The 26,536-nt window shown below is 34.7% G+C and overlaps 1 protein-coding gene and 3 non-coding genes across 4 annotated transcripts; all 4 read right to left on the bottom strand.

The window, feature by feature from the left end:
• Positions 1-4,696: 4,696 nt before the first annotated feature.
• TRNAA-UGC lies at positions 4,697-4,769 on the bottom strand. The gene has a single exon. It is a non-coding gene; the product is annotated as a tRNA-Ala (tRNA).
• Positions 4,770-9,682: 4,913 nt separating this feature from the next.
• TRNAA-UGC lies at positions 9,683-9,755 on the bottom strand. Its single transcript has one exon. It is a non-coding gene; the product is annotated as a tRNA-Ala (tRNA).
• Positions 9,756-21,127: 11,372 nt separating this feature from the next.
• TRNAA-UGC lies at positions 21,128-21,200 on the bottom strand. The gene has a single exon. It is a non-coding gene; the product is annotated as a tRNA-Ala (tRNA).
• A 677-nt stretch (positions 21,201-21,877) lies between these two features.
• LOC121987957 (ATP-dependent 6-phosphofructokinase 3-like) lies at positions 21,878-25,396 on the bottom strand. The gene is made up of 14 exons (XM_042541657.1): positions 25,313-25,396; positions 24,802-24,848; positions 24,580-24,619; positions 24,393-24,455; positions 24,165-24,302; positions 23,878-24,036; positions 23,257-23,310; positions 23,110-23,178; positions 22,907-23,036; positions 22,784-22,824; positions 22,481-22,705; positions 22,360-22,405; positions 22,139-22,293; positions 21,878-22,075 (listed from the first exon to the last, which is right to left on the bottom strand). The coding sequence occupies exons 1-14, from the start codon at positions 25,394-25,396 to the stop codon at positions 21,878-21,880; spliced, it is 1,449 nt and encodes a 482-aa protein (XP_042397591.1).
• Between the last annotated feature and the right edge of the window lie 1,140 nt (positions 25,397-26,536).

Raw genomic sequence — 26,536 nt, 5'->3', positions numbered from 1 at the left:
AGTGCATTCCACTTGATGATTGTTGAGTGGACAAGAAGTATTCATCACGTGCAGACATATGTGCTTGAAGCTACAAAAATTAAAGTGTATAAACTGTGAACAGATATAATATGATGCTCATAGATCCAAAAAACTAGATAACCAAATTGCTAAATAAATGTGAATAAGAAACATACTCAAGGATTTTCATTAGTCCCTGCTACTTAATTGCTAGTCAAAGCTGACTTCTTTTCAAAATTATTAAAAATATATATTATAAAAATATAAGGGTATAATTGTCTTTTTATAAATTTTTTAATGTTTGGCTTTGATTAAGGGGGTTAAATGTTATTTTTTAAACATAGGGGGGCAAAATGCTACTTAATTAAAAATACAGGGAGGTTAAAAGTATTTAAGCCTTATAGTTATTACAATATATGCACAAGTGTTGGTCAACAACATGTTTTACTATAATTGATGTTAGATAGGATGATGATTATCCTACGAGCTGATGAGAAGGAGAATTTGAGGAGAAGACAATAAGAGAAATCATCGAAAACAAAGAGAGGCACACCGTTCTATAGGTTTTACCAAAAACGAAAATTTTATTAAATATATAGATAATCCTTCAAATAGCTAAACGAGATGCTTATATGGGTAAACCCTAACCCATAAATACTCGACATACTAAAAATACCCTAAATATCATAAAAATAGAAATTACTAAAAATAGTAAAAAAAATGTCCAATAGCTCTTAAAAGGTACTAAACAACATTATTGCACCTGAAACTCGATGATTACTAATTCTACCCAGTAACAAATAAAGACTCTAAGAGAGCTACGCGTGAGGATAGACAAAACTTGATTTTGAGTCCCGAGTCAAAAGTTATGGCACATTGAAGATTTAGTACTTCTATGTTATAGTAATATCATCAATATTCACAGAATAAAGAGTCAAGTGTTTCACATTAAAGATATCAAAAATCTTCAAATAGCTAGAAAGACGCAACCTAGTATCTTATCCTTCAGCTTATTATACTCTAAGGGAAACGATCGTGAGTTAATACAACTCAGACAAAATCTTTCACCTCAAAAAGTACCTGACGATGATGACTATTGACCCGAGTCTTGTACTTGGTATTAGACCCGTCAATTTGGGTTGGGCCAGCAGGTTGGCTTGCCCCGCCAAACAATTTAAGCGAATTGGGTTAGAATTTTATCAACCCAAGCCCAAAGTAGGCCAACCTTCCTAAGCCCGCGACGAACTTGTGTTGGCCCGCAGGTTGGGAAATACATGTAAATTAAGTTTTATGACAATTTATTATCTTTTTTCTTTATAATTTTAAAATAAAAATAGTACTTTTCATCAAACATGAGTACTCGTTTGTATCCATTTACATTTAAAATATATGTTTCTGGATATATTTGAATAATGAAACCTTTATGGAGTAAAATATTGAAGATATGAATTTTTTTTAAAAAAATTGATGGGCTCGTGGGTTCGTTTGCTTAACCAACAACCCGCCTTAGATTGAATTGGGTTGGGGATTTTCCATCTTGCTAAGATGACGGGTCGGCTCACCCTGCCCCGCCAAATAGCTGGCCCGCCTCGGGCCCATCCGTCCCATCACGGGTTGACCCGTCTGATAGCTCTCCTTGATATTGCTCTCGATATTCTACATCTGATTTACTTTAGGACTAAATCATCCTATGCGTGGAAGATACAGAGAGGAGAGATATCAGTCACCTACAGCAAAACATAGACAACGGTTGCTGACCCTTTCTAAAATTAACGATCCTCCAGGTTGGGAAGGAGAAAATTGATTTTCAAATGGAGAGAAGATTTCTAAATTGGACAAAACTTCCAAATCTAAGAGATGGTGAATTGGTGATGATAAGGCTTTCAAATTGGGAGAGGAAGAATAGTTAATTTCCCTTCAGTCAGAGAGAAGGAAATAATGATCAATTTCTTCCCAAATTGGGAGAATGAGAGAGAGAGAGAAATTAATTTCTTTCTAAATTGAGGGGGATTAAATTATAAATTTGTTTTATTGTAGAAAAACGCAGAATAATATAAAAATGATTCTATGAGAACTAGAAATATCCAAACATGGAAGAATTCAATGTACGATTAGCTTGGATCTACTAGTGATAGGAAGCCATCTTCATGATTTTGGATTTACGTTGGGGGTAACTTTACTATAATGCGAAAGAATGAAAGATAAAGTGTTGCTACTTGATCGAGTAACGAAACATAAGATATATAAAAAAAATGATTAATTAGGTCTTGAAACTGGGATGATCGGTCCGGTCCCATAGAATATTTCTATTGATTATTATGATAAATCGGAAAGTGTTCATGGCGGACGATCCAGAAACTCAATATCTCTTGATTACAAATCCCATTTGCAAATGTGCTATAGCTAAAAATCGAATCGTAACTATCTGAATGATAATTGGACTATCTTCCATTGTACGATCGCCCAGGGCATAATAAAGTGTAATACAGAACTATAACACAATCTACGAGAGGTTATTGATTATTATTATTATTATTTACTTAAAGACATTGAAATTCTATACTACTTGAATACCTCTGAACACACATGGGTACCCACACCTTAACATTCTAACTCAAACTCATTGCGTACCTATAGTGGTCCCTCGGGACGGTGCAGTGGTTAAAACATGGAGTGTTACCATATGAAGTCTTGGGTCGAAATTCAGCTTATCAGAGCATGTCTTCTCTCATACCTTTGCCACATGTACTAATGGCTATTAATCATCCGTGATTTACCTCCTCTATATTAACTTAGGGACTCAAAAGAAGGCCAAGACCAAGAAGCAGGTCGAGACTTCTACCAATTAAACATCAGTGATTGACTCATCATCCTTAATTTAAGCATATCAAAATTCAATCAACCACTGTTGATTTGAATCAGTTTATCAAGTTCCTTTAAGGATCAAGCCCATACCAATGGAGCCAATGAACTAATTTAAACTGATTTAATTTCTATACTTCTTTCATACTTACAAACTTCAAAATTAATGTAATAATAAATTATTTTTCAACCAATGATTTCATTACTAACTTTTTATTGCTTGTATTCTTATAATATGAGTAAAATAAATCAGGAATTAATTGGTTAAGAATACCTGATACAACATGATTTCACCACATCTGTTGCAGTTATAGAAAACTGGAAATTTCCAGGAGCTCTATTCTCTATTTTTTTTCTACTTCTTTATATAAGCCTTTTTAAACTTGTTTTATTATCCTAATTTTCTTGCGCTCTGTGAAAAACTGCTTTGATTCAACTGATGAGGTACCATATACAGCCATGTTACATTATGTATTTGAAAAGGCACTTTATTTATCATAGTTCTGTGGAATTAGTTGAAAAGGCACTTCATATTTAGCTAAGCTTTTGTGTTCGAGTTATAGTCAATATTCAACTTCCTACAAGTTAGCAATGCTTAAATAAACTGCTTATGTGTTGAGTTATAGTCAACATTCAATTTCGTACAATATAAAGCGAGCGCTCTACCATTTGAGCTACATCCCCATATATATATCTCAATGTAAAATTCTTTATTAATTTAATGATTTACCTTATTTGTATCTTTTACATGTTTATCCTGTATCTACAACTTTTGCTATTACTATATGGTTAGTAGCTTGCCATATGCATTAGTGTAAAATTCTTTATTGATTTAATGATCTACCTTATTTGTATCTTCTTACATGTTTATCCTATATCTACAACTTTTCCTATACTACATGATTAGTAGCTTGCCAAAATAATCTTGTGCTATTATACCATTTACAGCTTTTGTTTAGTGATACAGGTTATGGCAAGTGTGTTCAGGAAATGATATGGAAGTCAAATCAAGATGAGGTGGTGGTCAAAATGGAGATAGAGTGGTATTCATTATTTGGTTCTGTTAATCGCTTAGCCTCAGAGTCCTTAGATCTCGTCCGTGTAGCTCCGAAGTAGAATACTCGTATAGGGCCAACCAATTATAAGCTTGGTAGAATATAAGAACTCTAAGACCCTATGAGGAAAATAAGAAATAGGGCTCTGGTTAGTTAATGGTCAGTGAGACTTAGAAGAATTTGGCTGAACGAAAGGTTATTCAGACTCTATGTATTTAAGCCTTATATAAAGCTCTTAACATGCAATCGACCGGGCGAAGGTCGATCGAACATAAGGCTTTCCATGGGCGCTTGACTGGGTAAAGCCTAGGCGGGACTAAAGATAATTAACACTATAAAACTCTTAACATACAATTGCTCGGGCAAAGACCGATCGAACATAAGGATCTCTGTGGACACCGGGCCGGGAAAGGCCTGGGCAGACCCAGAGATATTTAACCATATATATAGAGCTCTGGATACGTGTTCGACCGGGTAAAGGCTGAACGAATATAAAGTTCTCTGTTAACACTTGGTCGGATAAAGTCCAGACGGACCCAGAGATAATTAACCTTCTATAGAGTTCTCAATAAGCGTTCGATCGGGTAAAAGCTGAACGAACATAAAGTTCTCTACAAACATCCAGTCGAACTCAGAGATACTTAACCATATATATATATATATATAGTTCTCGATATGCATTTGTAAAGGCTGAACAAACATTATTGTTGTTTTTGAAACTTAACCTTTGAATTCTCCTAGATGTTGAAGAATTTCATGGGAAAAAGAACAAAAATTAATGGAGATGCGGGGGATCGAACCTCGTGCCTCTCGCATGCAAAGCGAGCACTCTACCATTTGAGCTACATCCCCATATACATCAATGTAAAATTCTTTATTAATTTAATGATCTACCTTATTTGTATCTTCTTACATGTTTATCCTGTATCTACAACTTTTCCTATTACTATATGGTTAGTAGCTTGCCAATATAATCTTGTGCTATTATACCATTTACAGCTTTTATTTACTAATACGGGTTATGACGAGTGGGTTCAAGAATTGATATGGAAGTCAAATCAAGATGAGGTGGTAGACAAAGTGGAGATAGAGTGGTATTCATTATTTGGTTTTGTTGATCGCTTAGCCTCAGAGTCCTTAGATCTCGTCCGTGTAGCTCCGAAGTAGAATGCTCGTATAGGGCCGATCGGTTGTAAACTTGGCAGAATATAAGAACTCTAAGGCCCTATGAGGATAATAAGAAATAGGGCTCTAGTCAGTTAATGGTCGGTCGAACTTAGAATAATTCGGCCGGACGAAAGGTTATTCAGGCTCTATGTATTTAAGCCTTATATAAAGCTCTTAACATGCAATCGACCGGGCGAAGGTCGATCGAACATAAGGCATTCCATGGGCACTCGATTGGGTAAAGCCTAGGCGAGACTAAAGGTAATTAACCCTATAAAACTCTTAACATACAATCGGCCCGGCAAAGGCCTATCGAACATAAGGATCTCTGTGGACACCGGGCCCGGAAAGACCCGGGCGGTCCCAGAGATATTTAACCTTATATATAGAGCTCTCGATATGTGTTCGGCCGGGTAAAGGCTGAACGGATATAAAGTTCTCTGTGAACACCCAGTCGGACCCAGAGATACTAAACCTTCTATAGAGTTCTGATCAATAAGCGTTCGACTGGGTAAAGGCTGACGAACATAAGGTTATCTGCAAACACCCGGCCCGGCAAGGCCCAGGCGAACCTAGACATATATATATATATATATTCTCAGTGAACACCCAGCCAGCCCAGGATACTTAACCTTTTATATATATATATATATATATATATATATATTCTAAGTGAACACCCAGCCAGCCCAGGATACTTAACCTTATATATATATATATATATATATATATATATATATATATATATATATATATATATATATATAGTTCTCGATACGTGTTCGGCCTGGTAAAGACTGAACAGACATAAGGTTCTTTGTGAACATCCGTTCGGGTAAAGCCAGGCGGACTTAATAATATTTCATCTCATTAAACTCTTTATACATACACTATCGTTCGGATGAGGATAGATTTAACATATGGCTCCCTGTATATGCCCGACCTATTAATGGTCGGACGAGTTTAAATTACCTGAAGGTATAGTACCCTTAAAATATAGTCCTAACATACATGCTTTACTATATGACTCCTTAAGTGAACTTATGATATAATAAGGATATTATATTAGTTTTATTTGAACAAGTTCTTGCAGTATTTAATGTATGGTTGAGCATATTAATACAATAATAAGTAGTGTGACTGGCCTGGTGGAGCGGTTGAGATGCATTCAGCAAACAAACAGGAGATAACATTTTGATAGCCGATCATAATTATTGGGGAATATTTCCTCAAGATCTCCTATGAAAACTAATTGGTTTCCTATTAATGAGTCAGTTATAACAACATTCTCCTTCAACATCTTCAGTAATGGTACGGAGCATAAATGACAAAAGAGATACATTTGTGAGTAGAAAAAAGATTCCTCGGAACTATCATGAAATACCCAGGTTATACTTTCTTCCATCACCTAACAAACTCTAACAAATCGGGGACCACCTCACGATCGTGGATGTTATGTGAGGTGGTATAAAAAGGGAAATCCTCTCCGTTGACAAGGTACGCAACTATTTACATCCGAAGTCCTACTTTCTGGCACTTTCGCTACTGTTCTTCTTCCACTTTTCAAGAGAGGAGACTGACTTGAGTGTCGGAGGGTCTAGCCAAGGATTTCTACCCCAGTCTTAGGTCACTAATGTTTTGTTGGCTCCTTTGATTGTGCGTAGGATCATTGAGGAGTTCATTCAGATCTAGAGAAGTTCATTATTCGTTGATCAACTGCCCATTGGAGCTAGCGCACCATCACATAACATTCAGACATGATCAATTTTGGTGCCATCTGTGGGAATCTTCTCCTGAGTCTGAAGCTTTGCGATGGAGGAGGTTGGAAAAATCAATATCGCCACCTTAACGCAGGAAGATCTAGCGCACCATTAGAGCTCTCGATACGTTTTCGGCCGGGTAAAGGCTGAACGAATATAAAGTTCTCTGTGAACACCCCATGGGCAAAGCTCGGACGGACCCAGAGATAGTTAAGCTTCTATAGAGTTCTCAATATGCGTTTGGCCTGGTAAAGGTTGAACGAACATAAGGTTCTATGCGAACACCCGACTGGGCAAAACCCGGACGAACCTAGAAATACTTAACCTTCTAGAGAGTTATCATTACACGTTCGATCTGGTAAAAGCTGAACGAACATAAGGTTCTCTGCAAACACCCGACCGGGTAAAGCTCGGACGGATTCAGAGATACTTAACCTTCTATAGAGTACTCAATAAGCATTCGGCAGGGTAAAGGCTGAACGGACATAAGGTTTTCTGTGAACACTCGGCCGGGCAAAACCCGGACGGACCCAGAGATACTTAACCTTATATATATAGTCCTCGATACGCATTCGACAGGGTAAAGGCTGAACAGACATAAGGTTCTTTGTGAACACTTGGCCGGGCAAAGCCGGGGTGGACTTAATAATATTTTGTCTCATAAAACTCTTTTTACATACACTATCATTCAGATGAGGATAAATTGAACAAACGACTCCCTGTATATGCCTGGCCTGTTAAAGGTTGGACGAGTTTAAATTATCTGAAGGTATAGTACCCCTAAAATATAGTCCTAATATACATGCTTTATTATATGACTCCTCAAGTGAAATTATGATATAATAAAGGTATTATTTTAGTTTTTGAACAAGTTTTTGCAGTATTTACTGTATGGTTGAGCAGATTAATACAATAATAAGTAGTGTGGTCAGCCTGGTGGAGCAACTGAGATGTATTCAACAAGCAAACAGCAGACAACATTTTGACAGCCTATCATAACTGTCGGGGAATATTCCTTTGAAATCTCCTGTGAAAATTAATTGGTTTCCAATTAATGAGTCAGTTATAACAGCATTCTCCTTCAACAATTTCAGAAATAGTGCGGAGCATAAACGACAAAAGAGGTATATCTATGGGTAGAAAAAAGATTCCTCGGATCTATCATAAAACACCCAAATTGTACTTTCTTCTATCACCTAACAAACTCTAACAAACTGGGGATCACCTCACAATTGTGGAGGTTATGTGAGATGGTATAAAAAGGGGAATCTTCTCCGCTGGTAAGGTACGCAAATATTTGCATATGAAGTCCTACTTTCTAGCACTTTTGCTACTATTCGTCTTCCACTTTTCAAGAGAGGAGACTGACCTGAGCATCGAAGTGCCTAGTAAGGGATTCCCACCCTAGTTTTAGGTCACTAACGTTTTGTTGGCTCGTCTGATTGTGTGCAGAATAGTTGAGGAGTTCATTCAGATCTCGAGAAGTTCATTATTCATTGATCAACCACCCATCGGAGCTAGCGCACCATCTCATTACCTTCATATTTATGAAAAACCCTCTAAACTATACATACTGGACCAATCCCTGATCCATCATTTACATTGGTGGGAGGCAATGACCCCTACCTGTTAAATGTTGTACCAACCCCTGATCCAACATTTGCATTGGTGGGAGGCAATGACGCCTACCTGTTTAACAGGTGGGGGCTATTACCTCTCACCTATCGGCCTGTCCTGGTCCAGGAGCGGACTAGGGCAGGTGGTCCAGAGGATTCACCCCCTCATATTTAGCTAAGCTTTTGTCACATGAGTCAATATGCTATTTTGTGTTTTTTTATAGTATGATTGCTATATATTATTATAACAATAACAACCAAGCCTTATTCCACTAGGTAGGGTCGGCTATATGGATCCTTTTAGCTCTATCTCCTATATGTGTTCGAGTTATAACCAACATTTAACTCCATACAATATAACAAATCTAATTATGGTTCCGTACAACTTTCCTTTAACTTTTAGAAGTACTTTACAGTTATATAAAATACTCGATGCTCTCCTCCATTTCAACCATCCTACTTGTATTCTATGTAAGACATCTCTGTCAATCCATTTATATATTCTGTTTTTATTCTACTAAGCCTAAAATCTTTCTCTTCTCATATTTTCCATCAAGATTCTAGTTTAGCATTTACTCATTTATGTGTTTCATCTACCAAAATAATATCATCTATAAATAATATGCACCATGGTACTGTGTCTTGAATGTGTGCCATGAGTTTGTCCATAATTAATATAAAAAATAAATACTTAGAGCTGATCTTGATATAGCCTTCTGTTACTCCACATAATTAATTGGTCTGGTTTTGAGTTTTTGTACGTTCTTGAAACTTAACCTTCCAAATCTCCTAGATGTGGGATCAAAGATGCAGGGGAGTAACAGAACCAGAATCAGAACCAAAACCATAATTTTGTGGAAAAAAGAACAAAAATTAATGGAGATAAATCTTTCTCTTCTCATATTTTCCATCAAGATTCTAGTTTAGCATTTACTATTTATGTGTTTCATCTACCAAAATAATATCATCTATAAATAATATGCACCATGGTACTGTGTCTTGAATGTGTGGCATGGGTTCGTCCATAATTAATATAAAAAATAAAAACTTAGAGCTGATCTTGATATAGCCTTCTGTTACTCCACATAATTAATTGGTCTGGTTCTGAGTTTTTGTACGTTCTTGAAACTTAACCTTCCAAATCTCCTAGATGTGGGATCCAAGATGCAGGGGAGTAACAGAACCATAACCAGAATTTCGTGGAAAAAAGAACAAAAATTAATGGAGATGCGGGGGATCGAACCCCGTGCCTCTCGCATGCAAAGCGAGCGCTCTACCATTTGAGCTACATCCCCATATGCTTCAGTGTAATTTTCTTTTTTTATTTAATGTCGTAGCTTATTTGTATATATTTTTTTTTTATTTAATGTCGTAGCTTATTTGTTCCAAACTTTTGACTTGTATGAATATTCCAAATTTCTGATATCTACATCAAGTTACCTTGTGGCTAAGACTAGTTTTCACCAAGTATATATTCAAAGAAAATATTAGCGGCAGATATGTGTATATCAACTCTATATTATATTTTTGTGAGTTGTATCTCAGGAATCAGGATTGTCTATTTTCTGTTAGGAACTAACTCTGATTTTTCATCACACTTGAATTCTCTTCACCTCTAAATTTCTCCTCTGCCACCTCCTTTCTTCTCCAGGCATTATGCTTATCTGATTGTTCAGTTGGAAGATATTTCAACGGGATAGGAGACCGTAAAGCTTCTTTGATGATTGCTGTAAGTAGCACTAAATTCCTTAAAACTATCAGTTAAGATACTATCCCTTTGCGTAGAAGTTTCAAACATGAATTCTTTATGTGTCTATCCTTAAGAATTTTCTAGATGAATTTTCTAGATGAATATCATTTCTCTTTTGGTTTAGTGCTATGATATTCATCTAGAAAATTCATCTAGAAAATTCTTAAGGATAGACACATAAATGATGGGACTCACAAAAAGTGAAATGGTGGGTCCCATCTTTATGTGTCTATCCTTAAGAATTTTTTAGATGAATATCATAGCTCAAACCAAAAACAAGTCCCCGGCAAAAATGCATCGCGTGGCATTATTCAACGCATTACTTCCGACCAAAGATGAGCAAAATGTGGGTGTGAAGATGAATTCAGGGCGTGGCATTAGGAGGTGGTGTCGAGCAGCGATCCTCCCGTCGTCCAGCAGCTGCGTTGGTGGTTCGTCCTCGTCATCCCTCTTCGCCTCAACATCAGTGGGAGCTAAGAAAACTGGGTTGATTCGTGGAAGGGAAAATGACTCGAGACATATACCACATCTCTACTTGCAAGTGTAACATACATAGCGATGAACCCTGCTGTATCGAATTGTTTGAATGTTATTGAACTGCTAGTTTGAGGGAGGGAGAGAGAGAGAGAGAGAGAGATAACATGAAATATTACTAAAATATATTTACTCAACCAAAGAAGGTTTAGTTTGTAAAGATAAATCATTTAAATATAGATACGGGATCGAGGTCAACGACAGGATCCATATAACCGATCATACTTAGTGGGATAAATACTTGGTTGTTATTGTTATTTAGTCACTCATCCGTTTGTGATGTTCATGCTTTTCAGCCTGCTATTTGATCACATCATTTGCTCTTGCTGTTCCAATTGTCATCATTTGTTTAATTAACGTAACAGTCAAATGTTATTTGTACTTTGTTTTTCTGATGGTAGTTTTGAACCTGATGCAATGTACAGATTACACACCGCTAGCTAAACCATACTTGCAAAATCAAACAAGCGAGCATCCTTTCATGGTCGCGACACAAGTTTACATTTCTTCGTCAATGGAGATGCCTTTTCTCTGTATGTGCTCCTCTTCGGACTCCTCGGTGGCGCTCAGTCCGCTGTTGTGATATCCTTCTATGCCCAGATGCTCCCTACGGGTCAGCCCTTCCGTACGTTATAATCTCCCCGGGCTGAGTAGATGAATTTGATTTGGGGATTTAGAAAAGTGACAAAACTAAGGGCATAAAGGCATCTTAGTTAATAAATTTTTACTATAACAATATATATGAACTCGAAAACATCAAATTAAGCCATCATTTGGTACTCAACTTAATAGATCTACTCTTTCAGACTTTCTCGATAAGGAAAATACAATTCATCATCAACAACCATTGAACATGGACAACGTGAAGCGAGCAATGGAGGAAATAACTTTTTAAGAAGGTTTAGTTAGTAAAGATAAATCATCCAAAGAAGGTTTAGTTAGTAAAGATTAATCATTTAAATATAGATACGGGATTGAGGTCAACGATAAGATCCATATAACTGACCACACTTAGTGGGATAAATACTTGGTTGTTATTATTATTTAGTCACTCAAATTTAATATCACAAATTCTTAATTATATATCATATTACAAGTACGCATACTAAAAATCACTAAACACATAATAATATCAAAAATATATCTTATCTCAGATTGCAACTAATAACTAAAAATTATAATAAAACTTAATTTTTTTAATAATAAATCCACATTGTCGAAAAACATATAACAGATTCATACCAAAATATTAAATATGAAAAAATAACTAGTAAGTAGTGTCATACACTAAATTTTACAATAAAGTAAGTTTATAAGTGACTATTGATAAGTAAAAAAAAATAGTCAAGCCCTCTCTATAGTAGAAAACCTATAAAAAAAATACTCATTCAATTTCTCCTCATCACCCTCCTCACTTTCTTCCCTAGAATTAATCTCTTATTTAAAGTTTTCACTTGTAGAGGGATCAACTAGCCTAAAATTTCTCGTTGCTTGAGAAAGCTCATTAGATCTCGGGATTCTTCAACTATATTGCCTGTGAAGCTTGATCTAGGAACTACTTCGTCTTCTACATCTTCATTCATCCATTCTCTAGCTCTAGCGACATCTTTATATTCTAAGGAATCTCATTCCTTCTCATTTTTGTGATTCTTCAATCTTGCATTAAATTAAACATAAACTAGATATTGAGATCCTGTGTGGGAATTGTTGGTGCGGGTAGCACTAACGGTCTAACCCAGGTTTTGATGAATGACAAATAGGTTAAGTTAGTTGTGTTGTTGTCTGACACTTTGATCAAGTGTGCAGGAAAAGTCCAGACAAGTCGACGGGCTGACCGGATGTCTGGCACGAAGTCCAGCTAGGTCGACGGGCTGACCGGATAGCTGGCGAGAAGTCCAAGCGGGTCGACGGGCTGACCGGACGCTTGGCGAGAAGTCCAGCTAGGTCGACGGGCTGACCGGATAGTCGGTAAGAAGAGCGGGTCGACGGGTGACCGGACGCTTGAGAAGTCCACCTAGGTCGACGGGCCGACCGGATTGGCGAGAAGTCCAGACGGTCGAAGGGCTGACCGGACGTCTGGCGGTAAGTAAGGTAAGTCATCGGAGGGGAGTGACAAGGGGACGCTCCCGGGAAGGGAACATTAGGCGTCGATCCGGCTTAGATCTATTTCGGATATCTAAGTCGAGATCGTGACTAGATTCCGGTCTCGGAAAGACGGAATCTAAGTCATACTTTGCTTATCTATAAAACTGTGCTAACAATCTTTGCTGCAGGGTACATTTGCCTCGGACTAACCTTTTCTTACAGGAGAAGGACTTTCTGGAGAAGAGGGGTCCGGGCGCCCGGAGGGGATCCGGGCGCCTGGAAGGGATCCGGGCGCCCGGGAGGCAAGTTTTATCCCGATTGCGCGTCGCCACGTGGAGCTCACTGGTTGGACCTGCCACGTCCCACCAGGGTGCCTGGAAGGGATCCGGGGCGCCCTGAGCTTCATATAAAAGAAGGGGCAAGGGTGGAGCTTAATATCAACTAAGAATCCAAGATCTGCTGCTCTATGCTCTTGCGACGCTACGAAAAGCTCTCCGACTCAGTGCTGGTTTTGTTTTAATTCTATTGTCGGTATTTTCTTTATCTGTCAATTCTTGTACTTAACTCTGTAATATTCGAATTGATAGTGATTGCCCAACGAAAGTGGTCAAGGACCACGGGCCTTCGAGTAGGAGTCGTCACAGGCTCCGAACGAAGTAAAAAACAACTGTGTTCATTTACTTTTCCGCTGCGCTTATACTCTTGTTTTTCGAATCGATATTCACCCCCCCTCTATCGAATCTAACGGTCCTACAAGTAGTAAAAAACAACTGTGTTCATTTAAAATAAAACCTTACGCCTTTCGTTTTTTTCCCTCCAAAACTGGTTTTGAAAAACACATCATCATCTTTTCACCGTTGCTTAGTATTGATAAAATATTACATTTTCAAAATTTTGGAATAATATTTTTTATTAATATTTTATTAATATTTTATTATTTTTTTTCGAAAATAGTGAAATATTATTTTTTCAGCACTGCTAATCCAAGACCAAGTCTTGGGATTTTTTTCTGTTTCTCTGTGTGCAAGAATAATGACTCTTCAAGAAGGACGGAACCCCCACGAACCATCACCATACGATCAAGATTTCAACTATTGGAAGCGATTAATGGAATGCTTCTTAGGAAGCGTAAACTTTGATTATTGGCTGATATTGAGAAAACCTTCTCAGAACTCAAAACTAAATACAAATGTAAGTAAAATCATTTGTAATGTTTTACCTAACAATGTTTTATGCAGAGTAAAAAAGTACAAAGATGCACATGAGCTTTGGACCAAATTGATCAAACTTCACGAGGAGCCGATGGAGCTTGAGGATCAAGTAAAAATCGAATCTGAACTCGGGTTAGATCCAATCGAAAAGCCTACTGAATTAGGGGCTGCGCTCAAGGTTAGTGATATTTACCAAAATACCCCTGCTAATAGTAGTTTAGAAAATATAAGCATGGATCTGGTTATTTCTGAAAATATATGTGAAAACAATGTAGTTGACAATAATTACAAAAATACCCCTAAGATATTATCTGATAAAACAAATCCAATTAATTTAAAAAATTCAAACTTGAACCTAAACAAATATGAAAACTCAAATGATAGAGAGGACAAGGTGAATATTGATCTAGATAAAATTAATAAATTATTTAATAATCTAGACAATATTAATCTAGAAAATCCTATCCAAACCCAAGATAATTTAATTAATAAGAAATTAAGTTTTAATGATAAGAATAATCTAATAAATTCCACTAATTATATCAACTTAAAAAATAAAGAAAATATAAGAATAAAATCAAACACCTTGATAAAATCAAAACTAAATTTAACAAAATTAAAATTAAATGTTAAAAATAACATATTAAATAAAGATAATCCGAAAAATTCAAAATTAACAATTAATAAAAGGTTAAAAGATAAACATTTAAGGAAACATAATTCAAATAATTTAATTAATTCAAAGTTAAAAATGAATAAAAACTTAAACTTTAAAAATAAGCTATTAAAGAAAGATAATTCAATTAACCTAATAAAAGTGAAATTGAAAGAAAATTCAAATATTAAATACACTCTCTTAAAGAAAGATAATTTGACTAATTTAATTAATTCAAAATTAAAAACTTAAATTTAAATTATAAATTTTAACCAAAACTTAACTATAATAAACCCAGAACTAAAAACTAAATTAATGGCCAATAATTCAGGGGGAGGCTCCAGAATAGCTGGCACCTCCAAAACTAACCTACCCGACAGGGTAATTAGGACTAGTTAAAGAGGGTTCAAGTTTAACTTGAATCATGGTACTGGTGAAGTTTTTTGATGATAGTACGTTGGGGAAGCTTGAGCATCGCATGTCTAGAAAGATATGGCTTCAATCTGGTGCATTTGGCTAAGTGGAACCGACCGAAGCTACCTTTAAATGGATCCTAACTAGTTAGACCAAGGTTTAATACTAAGCTCCGTGGATAGGATTATTCGGAAAACCTCGAAAGGTTGGTTACTTCTAATGACGTCCAAGTGACTCACCAAGCTTAGAAGTTTATCCGAAGAATGCCTATTTGTTGAGACCAAAGCTAAACCTGAATCTAACACAAGTTAAACCAAACTCTGTAATTAAATCTAATTCATCTCACAAAATTATAAGATTCCCTGATTGATAATCTAGATCGGGTGAGATGAATAAAGATTAAATTAATTAATTTCCAAACGAAATTAAAATTAATTAAAATTAAATTTTGAATTTCAAATTAAATTAAAATTAATTAAAATTAAATTTTGAATTTCAAATTCAAATTAAATTAAAATTAATTAAAATTAAATTTTGAATTTCAAATTAAAATTAAATTTTGAATTTCAAATTCAAATTAAATTTCGAATTTCAAATTAAATTAAAATTAATTAAAATTAAATTTCGAATTTCAAATTCAAATTAAATTTCGAAATTCAAATTAAATTAAAATTAATTAAAATTAAATTTTGAATTTCAAATTAAAATTAAATTTTGAATTTCAAATTCAAATTAAATTTCGAATTTAAAATTAAATTAAAATTAATTAAAATTAAATTAAATTAAAAATAATTTTTTTAAAAAAAAATCTATTTTAAAAATTAATTTTTTTTAACTTAAAAATTTATTTTAAAACTTAATTTTTTTTAACTTAAAAATTTATTATTTAAAAATTTATTTTAACCTAAAAATTATTTTAAATTAACAATTTATTTTAACCTAAAACTTATTTTAACTTAATTATTTAAAAAAAACTATTTTAAAAAAAAAAAATTCCTTAAAAAAAAAAAATTTATTTTAAATTCTTTAAAAACTATCTTAAAAATTCTTTAAAAACTATTTTTTAAAATTCTTTAAAAACTATTTTAAAATTTTTAAAAACTATTTTAAAAATTATTTGAAAAATTCTTTAAAAAACTATTTTTAAAAATCTTTAAAAATTATTTGAAAAATTCTTTAAAAACTATTTTTTAAAAATTCCTTAAAAAAAAACTATTTTTAAAAATTCTTTAAAAACTATTTTTTAAAATTCTTTAAAAACTATTTTAAAATTTTTAAAAACTATTTTAAAAATTATTTGAAAAATTCTTTAAAAAACTATTTTTAAAATTCTTTAAAAATTATTTGAAAAATTCTTTAAAAACTATTTTTTAAAAATTCCTTAAAAAAAAAAAATTTAAAAATTCTTTAAAAACTATTTTTTAAAATTCTTTAAAAACTATTTTAAAATTTTTAAAAGCTTTTTAAAAAAAATTCTTTAAAAACTCTTTTAAAAATCATTTTAAAAACTTTTAAAAATTCTTTTAAAACATTTTAAAAATCATTTAAAAAAAAAACTTTAAAAAAAAAATTTCTTTTAAAAATTATTTTAAAAACTCTTTTTAAAATCATTTTAAAAACACTTTTAAAAATCATTTTAAAAACTTAAAAAAATTCTTTTAAAAAATTATTTTAAAACATTTTAAAAATTATTGTTATTTTAAAAATTATTTTAACTTAAAAATTGTTTTAACTTAAAAATTATTTTAACTTAAAAATTATTTCAAAAATTATTTAAAAAAAACTTTTAAAAATCATTTAAAAAATATTTTAAAAATCATTTTAAAACTATCTAAAAATTTTGTATCATTTTGAATGAAATTTTGTTAACTTAAAAATAGTAATAATAAATTAATTCTATAGATTATTTTCACTTTAAAAATTATTATTTTGACTTTAAACTCATTTTTAATCTTAAACATCATTTTAACCTTAAAATTAATTTTTAATTTGACTTAACTAAAAATTAAATCTTAAATTAAAACTTAATATTGAAATTACAATTAAAATTAAAATTTTTAACTTAAACTTGAAATTAAACTTAAACTTAAATTAACCACTAATATTAATTTAAATCTAAAATCAAAACTGAATCAAACATATGTTAATTGACATAAAACATATTATAAAAATCATTTTAAATTCCTTTTAAATGTTGTTTTAGAAATCCCTTTAAAAATTTTTTTAATAATAATAATAATTATAACTAACACTTTCATTGACCAGCTCAATCAAGTAATATGAAATTTAAATTATTTCACTAAGTATTAAATTATTAAATCAAGTAAAAACTAATCAATAAATTATTGATAATGTTTAACTGTTATTGAATTAATAAAATCTTATCTTATTTAACCTTAAACTAAAGTTAAGCACCTGAATCTAAAATTAATTAATAATTGATTAATCAAATTCAAATAAATAGTTATACCAAGGATACAGAGATTACTAAATTAGACAAATGTGTTAGGGCTTTGAAATTTAACACAACCAAACCTTAGTATTAAAGGGGAGATATTAAATTAAGGGGAGTAACCAATTCAGGGGGAGGTTCAATTTCTTTTAAATCCCCTAGAAAAATTAATAAATAAGGAGGATTAATAAATTAAAGGAATATCAATATCAAATTCAGGGGGAGATTTATTTTTTAATTATCTCCTTAAGCGTTATTTTTTTAATCTTCTCTTTAAAATCTCTCTAGAAAATTGTACCTCAATTTTTTTTGAATATATTTAGCAAATATTTTCAAAATTTTATGTCATGTTCAGGGGGAGAAATAAAACTAATTCAGTTTTTCAAATCGAATTTTAAACTTAAATTTGAAAATCAAAGTTTAAAAATCAATTTTCAAAATCAACCTGTTTAAAATTGCGAAAAATTTCTCAAATCAACTCACAATTGTTTATTTTAAATCACAAATTTTTTATCCTTTTTACTTAGTCCTTGAAAACTGAACTTTTCTAGTATTTTAAACCATGATTTTGAAACTAGTACTTTTCTAGTATTCTAGAAAACTGAACTTTTCTAGTATTTTTCAATCAGTTTTGAAAAATAAATTTTTCAAACTCAGTCTTGGAATTTTTGAAAACTTATTTGAAAAGCATTTCAAAATTGAAACTTGTTTTGAAAATTTAAAATTTGATCTTGAAATTTAGAACTTATACACTTGTGTTTGAGATTTTGTTTATCTAAACTTAGCTATTTTTCTAAAAGCTAAAAGCTAATGCTTTAAACAAGTTTTCAAAACTTTAAACTCCCCCAAGTCAATTTGGCTATTTTTTTGGTGTTAAAAATTAAATCAAAGTATATTGCAAAATCTGATTACTTTTTGCAGTAACTCAACACTATGATTATTTACCTTTGTTCATTTTTTGATGAATGCCAAAGGGGGAGGAGGGTTAGGTGGTTAAGTTAGCTAAACCAATTTGAAAATACAAACTAACAAACTTTAAAACCACATAAATGCATGTTGTTTCTTGCATATGTTTTCACTAACTTAACCAGGTTGTCATTCTATCAAAAAGGGGGAGATTGTTGGTGCGGGTAGCACTAACGGTCTAACCCAGGTTTTGATGAATGACAAATAGGTTAAGTTAGTTGTGTTGTTGTCTGACACTTTGATCAAGTGTGCAGGAAAAGTCCGGCTCGACGGGCTGACCGGATGTCGGCACGAAGTCCAAGCGGGTCGGATAGCTGGCGAGAAGTCCAAGCGGGTCGACGGACGCTGGCGAGAAGTCCAGCTAGGTCGACGGTGACCGGATAGCTGGTAAGAAGTCCAAGCGGGCTGACCGGACGCTGGCGAGAAGTCCAGCCAGGTCGACGGGCTGACCGGATAGCTGGCGGAAGTCCAGACGGGTCGAAGGGCTGGCCGGACGTCTGGCAAGTAAGTGAGGTAAGTCACTGGAGGGGAGTGACTGCGAGGACGCGTTCCCGGGAAGGGAACATTAGGCGTCGATCCGGCTTAGATTCATTTCGGATATCTAAGTCGAGATCGTGACTAGATTCCGGTCTCGGAAAGACGGAATCTAAGTCATACTTTGCTTATCTATAAAACTGTGCTAACAATCTTTGCTGCAGGGTACATTTGCCTCGGACTAACCTTTTCTTGCAGGAGAAGGACTTTCTGGAGAAGAGGGGTCCGGGCGCCCGGAGGGGATCCGGGCGCCCGGAGGTCCGGGCGCCTGGAAGGGATCCGGGCGCCCGGGAGGCAAGTTTTATCCCGATTGCGCGTCGCCACGTGGAGCTCACTGGTTGGACCTGCCACGTCCCACCAGGGCGCCTGGAAGGGATCCGGGGCGCCCTGAGCTTCATATAAAAGAAGGGGCAAGGGTGGAGCTTAATATCAACTAAGAATCCAAGATCTGCTGCTCTATGCTCTTGCGACGCTACGAAAAGCTCTCCGACTCAGTGCTGGTTTTGTTTTAATTCTATTGTCGGTATTTTCTTTATCTGTCAATTCTTGTACTTAACTCTGTAATATTCGAATTGATAGTGATTGCCCAACGAAAGTGGTCAAGGACCACGGGCCTTCGAGTAGGAGTCGTCACAGGCTCCGAACGAAGTAAAAAACAACTGTGTTCATTTACTTTTCCGCTGCGCTTATACTCTTGTTTTTCGAATCGATATTCACCCCCCCCCCCCCTCTATCGAATCTAACGGTCCTACAGGAATTATTGATTAGTAGGGGGCTGTTCCAAGATAATTGCTCTTGATAGTTTGACGTTGGCTCGATTGTTTATTCTCTTGATGAGGTGCTCATACTGAGTCTCAATCGAGGTGGTCGCAATGCATCAAAATTTAATTTAGTCTTGATTGTGGCGGTCTCTAAGTATTCAATGAGGAAATTCTCAGGGAGAATCATGCCCTCTATTTTGAGGGAAAAAAAACAGATTTCCTACTTAACTGTTCTTTTGGTGAATGCCATTTTCTTTTTTAAGAATATCCATTAATGAGAAGTTCCTTGATTAGGAAGTAGGATTGATCTTCATAAAGTGGATTCATGTATTGAGAAAACTATCACATCTTCTTTTAGATTTGCTCGAACTTTTTCCTGTCACTTTTGCCTATTTTATCCTCTCAACTACTGGCTCATATGTACAATTTTTACATATGCTTTGATGTTTTTAAGCTGATCATTGAATGCTTTTCTCTATGGACTTGATTTGCTGTTTTATAATTAACGTACTTGCTTGGCTGAGCATTGAACAAATAGGAAACAGGGCACAGCATATGAGGAATTGAGGATCACAACCAAGGATCTTTACTTGTATTCAAATACAGACATTGAGGTCTTTGCTCTTAAATCTTCCTTTTCTAAGTGCCACGAAGTTTATTTCTGGTTGTCCGATGATTCAGTTGTTTGTATTTGGATGTCATTCTAATCAATGCTAAATGTGTTAGGGATGAAACCTGCAATTCAAAGTTGAACTGAAAAAAAAATAAGTTGCCTGTATACAACAAATATCTTTGATACTTGCTACTATCAAGTTATTATTATTATTGTTATTTTTGTTGCTTAAGAATAGTAGTGTTATGTTCTTTAGGTAAAAGAAATTTTTTGTTGATCATGGTACACTTCATAGGTTATGAAACAAAACATCTAAGATCGATGAATGAGATGGTTAGAAAGAAAAAGGAAATAAAAGGTACATTTATTTGAGCAATAAGGTGTAGCTCTAATAAATGAAAGAAAATGGTTAAGACGATATCAATATGATCTTAGGGAACACTAATTAATTATATAGCTATACATTTAGAATAAATTATAGTTGAAGAATGAGAGATAGAGTGGGACCAAAGAAATGTTTTAAAACACTATATAAAGGGTAGCTTAATGCATGAAGCTCTAGATGAGACTGGTGTAGTTAATTTCAAATTTTTGGGAAATCATGACTTATGTCATTATTGTTGTTCTTGAAACTTAACCTTCGAAATCTCCTAGATGGTGAAGAATTTCGTGGAAAAAAGGACAAAAGTTAATGGAGATGCGGGGGATCGAACCCCGTGCCTCTCGCATGCAAAGCGAGCGCTCTACCATTTGAGCTACATCCCCATATACATTACTGTAATTTTCTTTTTTTATTTAATGTTGTGCCTTATTTGTATCTTCTTAAATGTTTATCCTGTATCTACAACTTTTCCTATTACTATATGGTTAGTAGCTTGCCAATATAATCTTGTGCTATTATACCATTTGCATCTTCTGTTTACCTTTCAAGTTGATGCATAACTTGAGTTAATCCTGAACATTCATATCGGTATGCAACTATGTAAGATGCTCAGAATGACAGCTTTAAATTTTAAAGGAATTATTAGCATAATGATGTTGCATCTCCATCTTAACCTACTTACTCTTTTCTGGATATCAGTTTTCAGAATCTCCAGTAGCATGACTCTTGATTGACTTTTTGTTCCAAACTTTTGACTTGCATGAATCTTTCTGGATATCGTATTCACGTGTGCAATTTACAAATAAATTCATCTAATAGGGATAATTATATCCAACATAGACATTATGCTTATCTGATTGTTCAGTTTGAAGATATTTCAATGGATTTAATTATATAAAAGTTTCTACTACTGTTGCAGAATCGAAAAGCATAATTTTTGAATACTATGTTTCAAACATGATAAACAAAAAACAAGTCCCCGGCAAAAATGTATCGTGTGCCATTATTCAACGCATTACTTCCGACCAAAGATGAGCAAAATGTGGGTGTGAAGATGAATTCAGGGTGTGGCATTAGGAGGTGGTGTCGAGCAGCGATCCTTGCCGTCGTCCAGCAGCTGCGTCGTCGGCGGTTCGTCCTCGTCCCTCTTCGCCTCAACATCAGTGGAGCTAAGAAAACTGGGTTGATTCGTGGAAGACAACAGCCTCGCCCAAATTCGATCGGTTATCACCACCTTGTTTGGCATCTCCGTAATCCTCTGTTTACCGAAAAGGTTAACAAACAGAAGTGCTCTAAGAAGAAAGACTGGCACGGCACATACATGGAAAGGTATGTAAGCATGTCTTCCATTGACAGGTCCAGTGGTGAATCCAGTGTAGCCCGCCATGGCTCCATGAACAGCACTATGAGCCAGCAAAGTGCAGTAAACATTGTCCGACGCATTGCTCGGTACTGCTCGAATCATGTAAGTTGGATCTGCACCCAAACATATTTTTTGTCAACTCGCATCAAATCGACAATCAAAGCTGATCTGCAACGAACCTATGTATTTGAGGTTTATCGACGCCTTCGTTTTGTTAAAGTGAGCCTGCAAAGAAGAGGAACAAAGTGATTGTAATGAAGTCATTCTTCTTTAGAAGGTATCACATAGCATTTCTGTTACCTTTATCTTGTGCGACAGCCAGAGTCCAATGTCGAGAAGTAGCTTGTTGCCGGAGGCATCTTTGTGGCTGATGGATCGCATGCTCTCCGCGATCAGTTCTTGTCCTGCACCCTCTGCGACGACAATGACCATGTGCCCGTTCTCTTTGAGCCGTTTCTCGATGAACTCTAGTAGTTGGCCCTTACCTTCCAAGTGGAACGATGATTCCGGAATCAAGCAACAATCCTGATGATGATTTCGGATTTTAGCTCAAGATCGGAATGGTACGATTGATATGCAAGGGGAAATGACTCGAGAATATACCACATCTCTACTTGCGAGTGTAGCATACATAGCGATGAACCCTGCGGTATCGAATTGTTTGAATGTTATTGAACTGCTAGTTTGAGGGAGGGAGGGAGGGAGGGAGATAGAGAGATCACTAACCACTATAGCGACCCATAAGCTTCACAAGGCCAATACCATTTTCGACACTTTCAGCTTCCACATGAGCGGCATTTATTGCTCGTTGAGCCTCTTCGACAGCAGTGTCAAAACCAAACGACTTGTCGATAACCTACTCATATGAGGTAGGGAGATCAATGGAAATAGATGAGCATTTTAAGAAAATACATGAAAAACACAAGTACCGCAATGTCATTGTCGATAGTCTTGGGGATGCCAGCTACCGCAACTTTCAGGCCGCGTTTTTGAATTTCCTACAAAAATGTAGCATACATAGGAAACTTGATAGTCTTCAATACATGTAGCGGTTGAACTAGTTGCCCCAAATTTACCTCATAGATAAGTGCAGCTCCTCTTTGAGTTCCATCGCCTCCTATTATGTAAACCTAAAATAATAACAATCCATCTTGTTATTGAATCAAATTGGCATGCTCGATATATGTAAACTACAAATTGTTATAAAATCTTTAATAGCAAACTCAACTTTTTATTCAGTCTTTACGTCAGAAAAAATTTATTTACACTTTTCTTTACTTCAACCTCCTTTCAACTTGCTATTGTAGATTGATTTATCTAATTGTTTTTATTTTTTTAGATATACAAAGTTTAAAATGATATATAATTCTTCTTAAATATAGCATATTTAATCAAATTGAACACGACTCTTTTTTCGCCTGACGATTGATATAGTCGATTCTAGTTAAATGATGTTGAATTTAAAAGGAATTATACCTTATTTTAAATTTTTTGTACCTATAAAAAAACAATGAGGGATGGTGTGGATTATGGAGTTAAAGTAAAGAAAAGTTGACTGTAAAGAGTGGAAATAAATTTTGTTTGACACAGGGACTGCGGGGGAAGTTGAATTTGTATATAGGAAGCTTAGGACAATTTACCCATATGTAAATAAAATAACTAACATATATAGAGTCTAAGAATTTGTTATAATTAACCTGATTGATTCCGCGATCTTCGATACTATTTACTATCTTTGATGTATCATGACCACCTCTCGATGTGCCAAGGATAGTACCTCCTTTTTTGTGGATGTCATTGACACTCTTCGGTGTCAAGTTAATGGTGTTGCTCGAGTAGAAGCCTTTATATCCACCCTACGAGTTTATAAACCAACGAAAACTTATAACCGACTAGTAGAAGAGGCCTCAGCATATATAGTCATTAATTTTAAGTCCCTAAACACACCCAAACTGATCCATCGATACCACATTTGAACACTCACCACGATTCCAAGAACTTTGCGAACACCATACATGTCGTATAGTCCACACACTACTTCTCGTATGACCGTGTTTAGTCCAGGGCACAAACCTCCACAAGTCACAATGCAAGCATGCACCTCATCCGACTCAAAGAACACCTGAATTAAGAAGCATATAGAAAAGATAACAAGATTAATATTAGCGAAATGTAATAATTAAACGATCTCTAAAACTTCCTAGCTAGCTACCTTTTGCCGAGACCCGGCTCGTCGGAAGTGCATACCTTTTGGATCATTCTTATGAACCACAACCTGAAATGCAATGTAGTTCTCAGGTCACTTAAACTTTCCTTAAACTTCCAGAAAACAACAACTTGAAATTTATCGAACAGATGATGCATGAGCTATGGATCGATGCATTAGTAATATCTCTGACCTTTTGTACCACGGCATCGTCGTCATTCACAAAATACTGTCTGAATTCATGAACCAAGAAGCAAAACACATCAGAATTAAGATGACTTATTTTACATTGCAATAGACTATTTCTGCTACTCGAACTCGTAATCACAAAGTCACACGGTCACAATTTCATCATTGAAAAAAACGAGAAAAAACTAAAGAAAAAGAAATAAAAGGTAGAGAGTTGAGTAATTACTTGACCGCAGAGTATGCGGGATTGTCTTGAAGTGGATTTGAATAGGTCTGTGGAAAAATAATGTTACAAAAAAAACTATTAGCATTTTCCTAATAATATAATAACAATAATAATCAAATTCTTATCAAGTATTTAAAAAAAATAATTAACCATTTATGTTGTTAATTGCCCAAGAATGTTGAATATCAAACTATATTTTGCTAAGAATATTTCTAACTATTTTAGTGTGATTACATCTTCTTAACTTAATGCTAATTCTGTTTTTGTATACAAAATAAAATTAAAATTGTAAATAGGAGTGAAAATCATTTTCACTTTTCATATTTTCCATTTATAAAATAAAATTTTCAATAACAATTCACAAATTTTACAAAATATATAAAAAAAATAACCAAGAGAGGAACACATTGAATGACACAATGACCTCCAAGAAGGAAAAAAAAAATACTCATCTGTTTAATTTTTAAATTTGAGATCATCTTAATCTATATAAGATGATTGAACCACTCACCGGGAGATCAAGTAAATAATCACCGAGATGAGGTACGTCCTCCATTACATAGCCAGCCTCACCGATGACTGATTTTGGCCTCATCATCATCTTGTTCTCCGATGCCATCTTTGGTGGCTCTTCACCTTAGATGTAAACAAACCTTAGAAGGGTAGCTCAAAAAGTTCATACTCAAGGAGCATCGCTGATGCCCAAACAATAAGTGACCAATTTATCGTGAAGAAATAAAAGGAAGATACAATATGATTTGTAAAGAATTATAGGAGAGTAGATGAAGCAATTAAGTGCCCATTACCTCGATCCGATTTAGTCGGTTGAATTCTTTGATCGCTACTTTCGATTGAATGAGTAAGAGGATATATAGGGGGGAGAAGAAATCCAAAACAAGCGGAGTATATCTAAGTGTATTCTTCACGAATCAAGCTAATCCAATTCGACACAACTATAAAAACCATCCGATTTATGAGGTCTTTATTATTCAATTATGACTATATAATGTGGCTTTATATTATGGATCTAAAGCTAATATGTGACAGACCTTTTGCTCAAAAAGAAAGACCTAAAAATAGGCCATGGCAAATATAAACTACAATTCTACTAACCACAAATATAAAAGAAAGTTTTGACTAGATTTGCCTATAAAATGATTAGAAGTGGGGCAATTAAGGTTATCAAAGCTTTTTTTCTTTGTGTTCTATACTTGCATCAATAGTTGTTGCATGTATAGAACACATCATTATAGCGACCATCAACAATAGGAGTAGATATCAGCTACAAAGGCCCATAACAAATGGATTCGAACAACGACGCTATCCAGCTCGCAATTGTTGTTTCCGGTAAATTCCGGAGTATGCAAACTGATCGTCAAGGCTAGTGTTCGACACTATCTCCGTAAACGATATTGCTCCGCTACGGTGCTTAACGGATTGTTGCAATTCGTTCCCAATATACAACGACGACAATCGTCTCGGAATCGTAGCACTCCGACTTCCGAGACCAGCGAACCTTCTCGTAGGCTTCTTGGACTCTTGAATGCACAAGATGAATGAGTGAATACTTGAGGAAGAGAAGATTAAGTTGAGTGATTTGATTCCAATCTGGAGGGTTCTATTTATACAGAAGGAAGAGGCTTTAGGAAGGGGTGTGACCTTTGGGTGGATTAATCTGGGCCGTCCGGACTGAAGAGTTATAACCCTTCACATAGCCCCTTTAATCTCATCCATC

This window comes from Zingiber officinale, chromosome 5B, assembly GCF_018446385.1.
Source record: "Zingiber officinale cultivar Zhangliang chromosome 5B, Zo_v1.1, whole genome shotgun sequence".
Lineage (NCBI taxonomy): Eukaryota > Viridiplantae > Streptophyta > Magnoliopsida > Zingiberales > Zingiberaceae > Zingiber > Zingiber officinale.
This window is presented reverse-complemented; position numbering and strand designations above follow the sequence as displayed.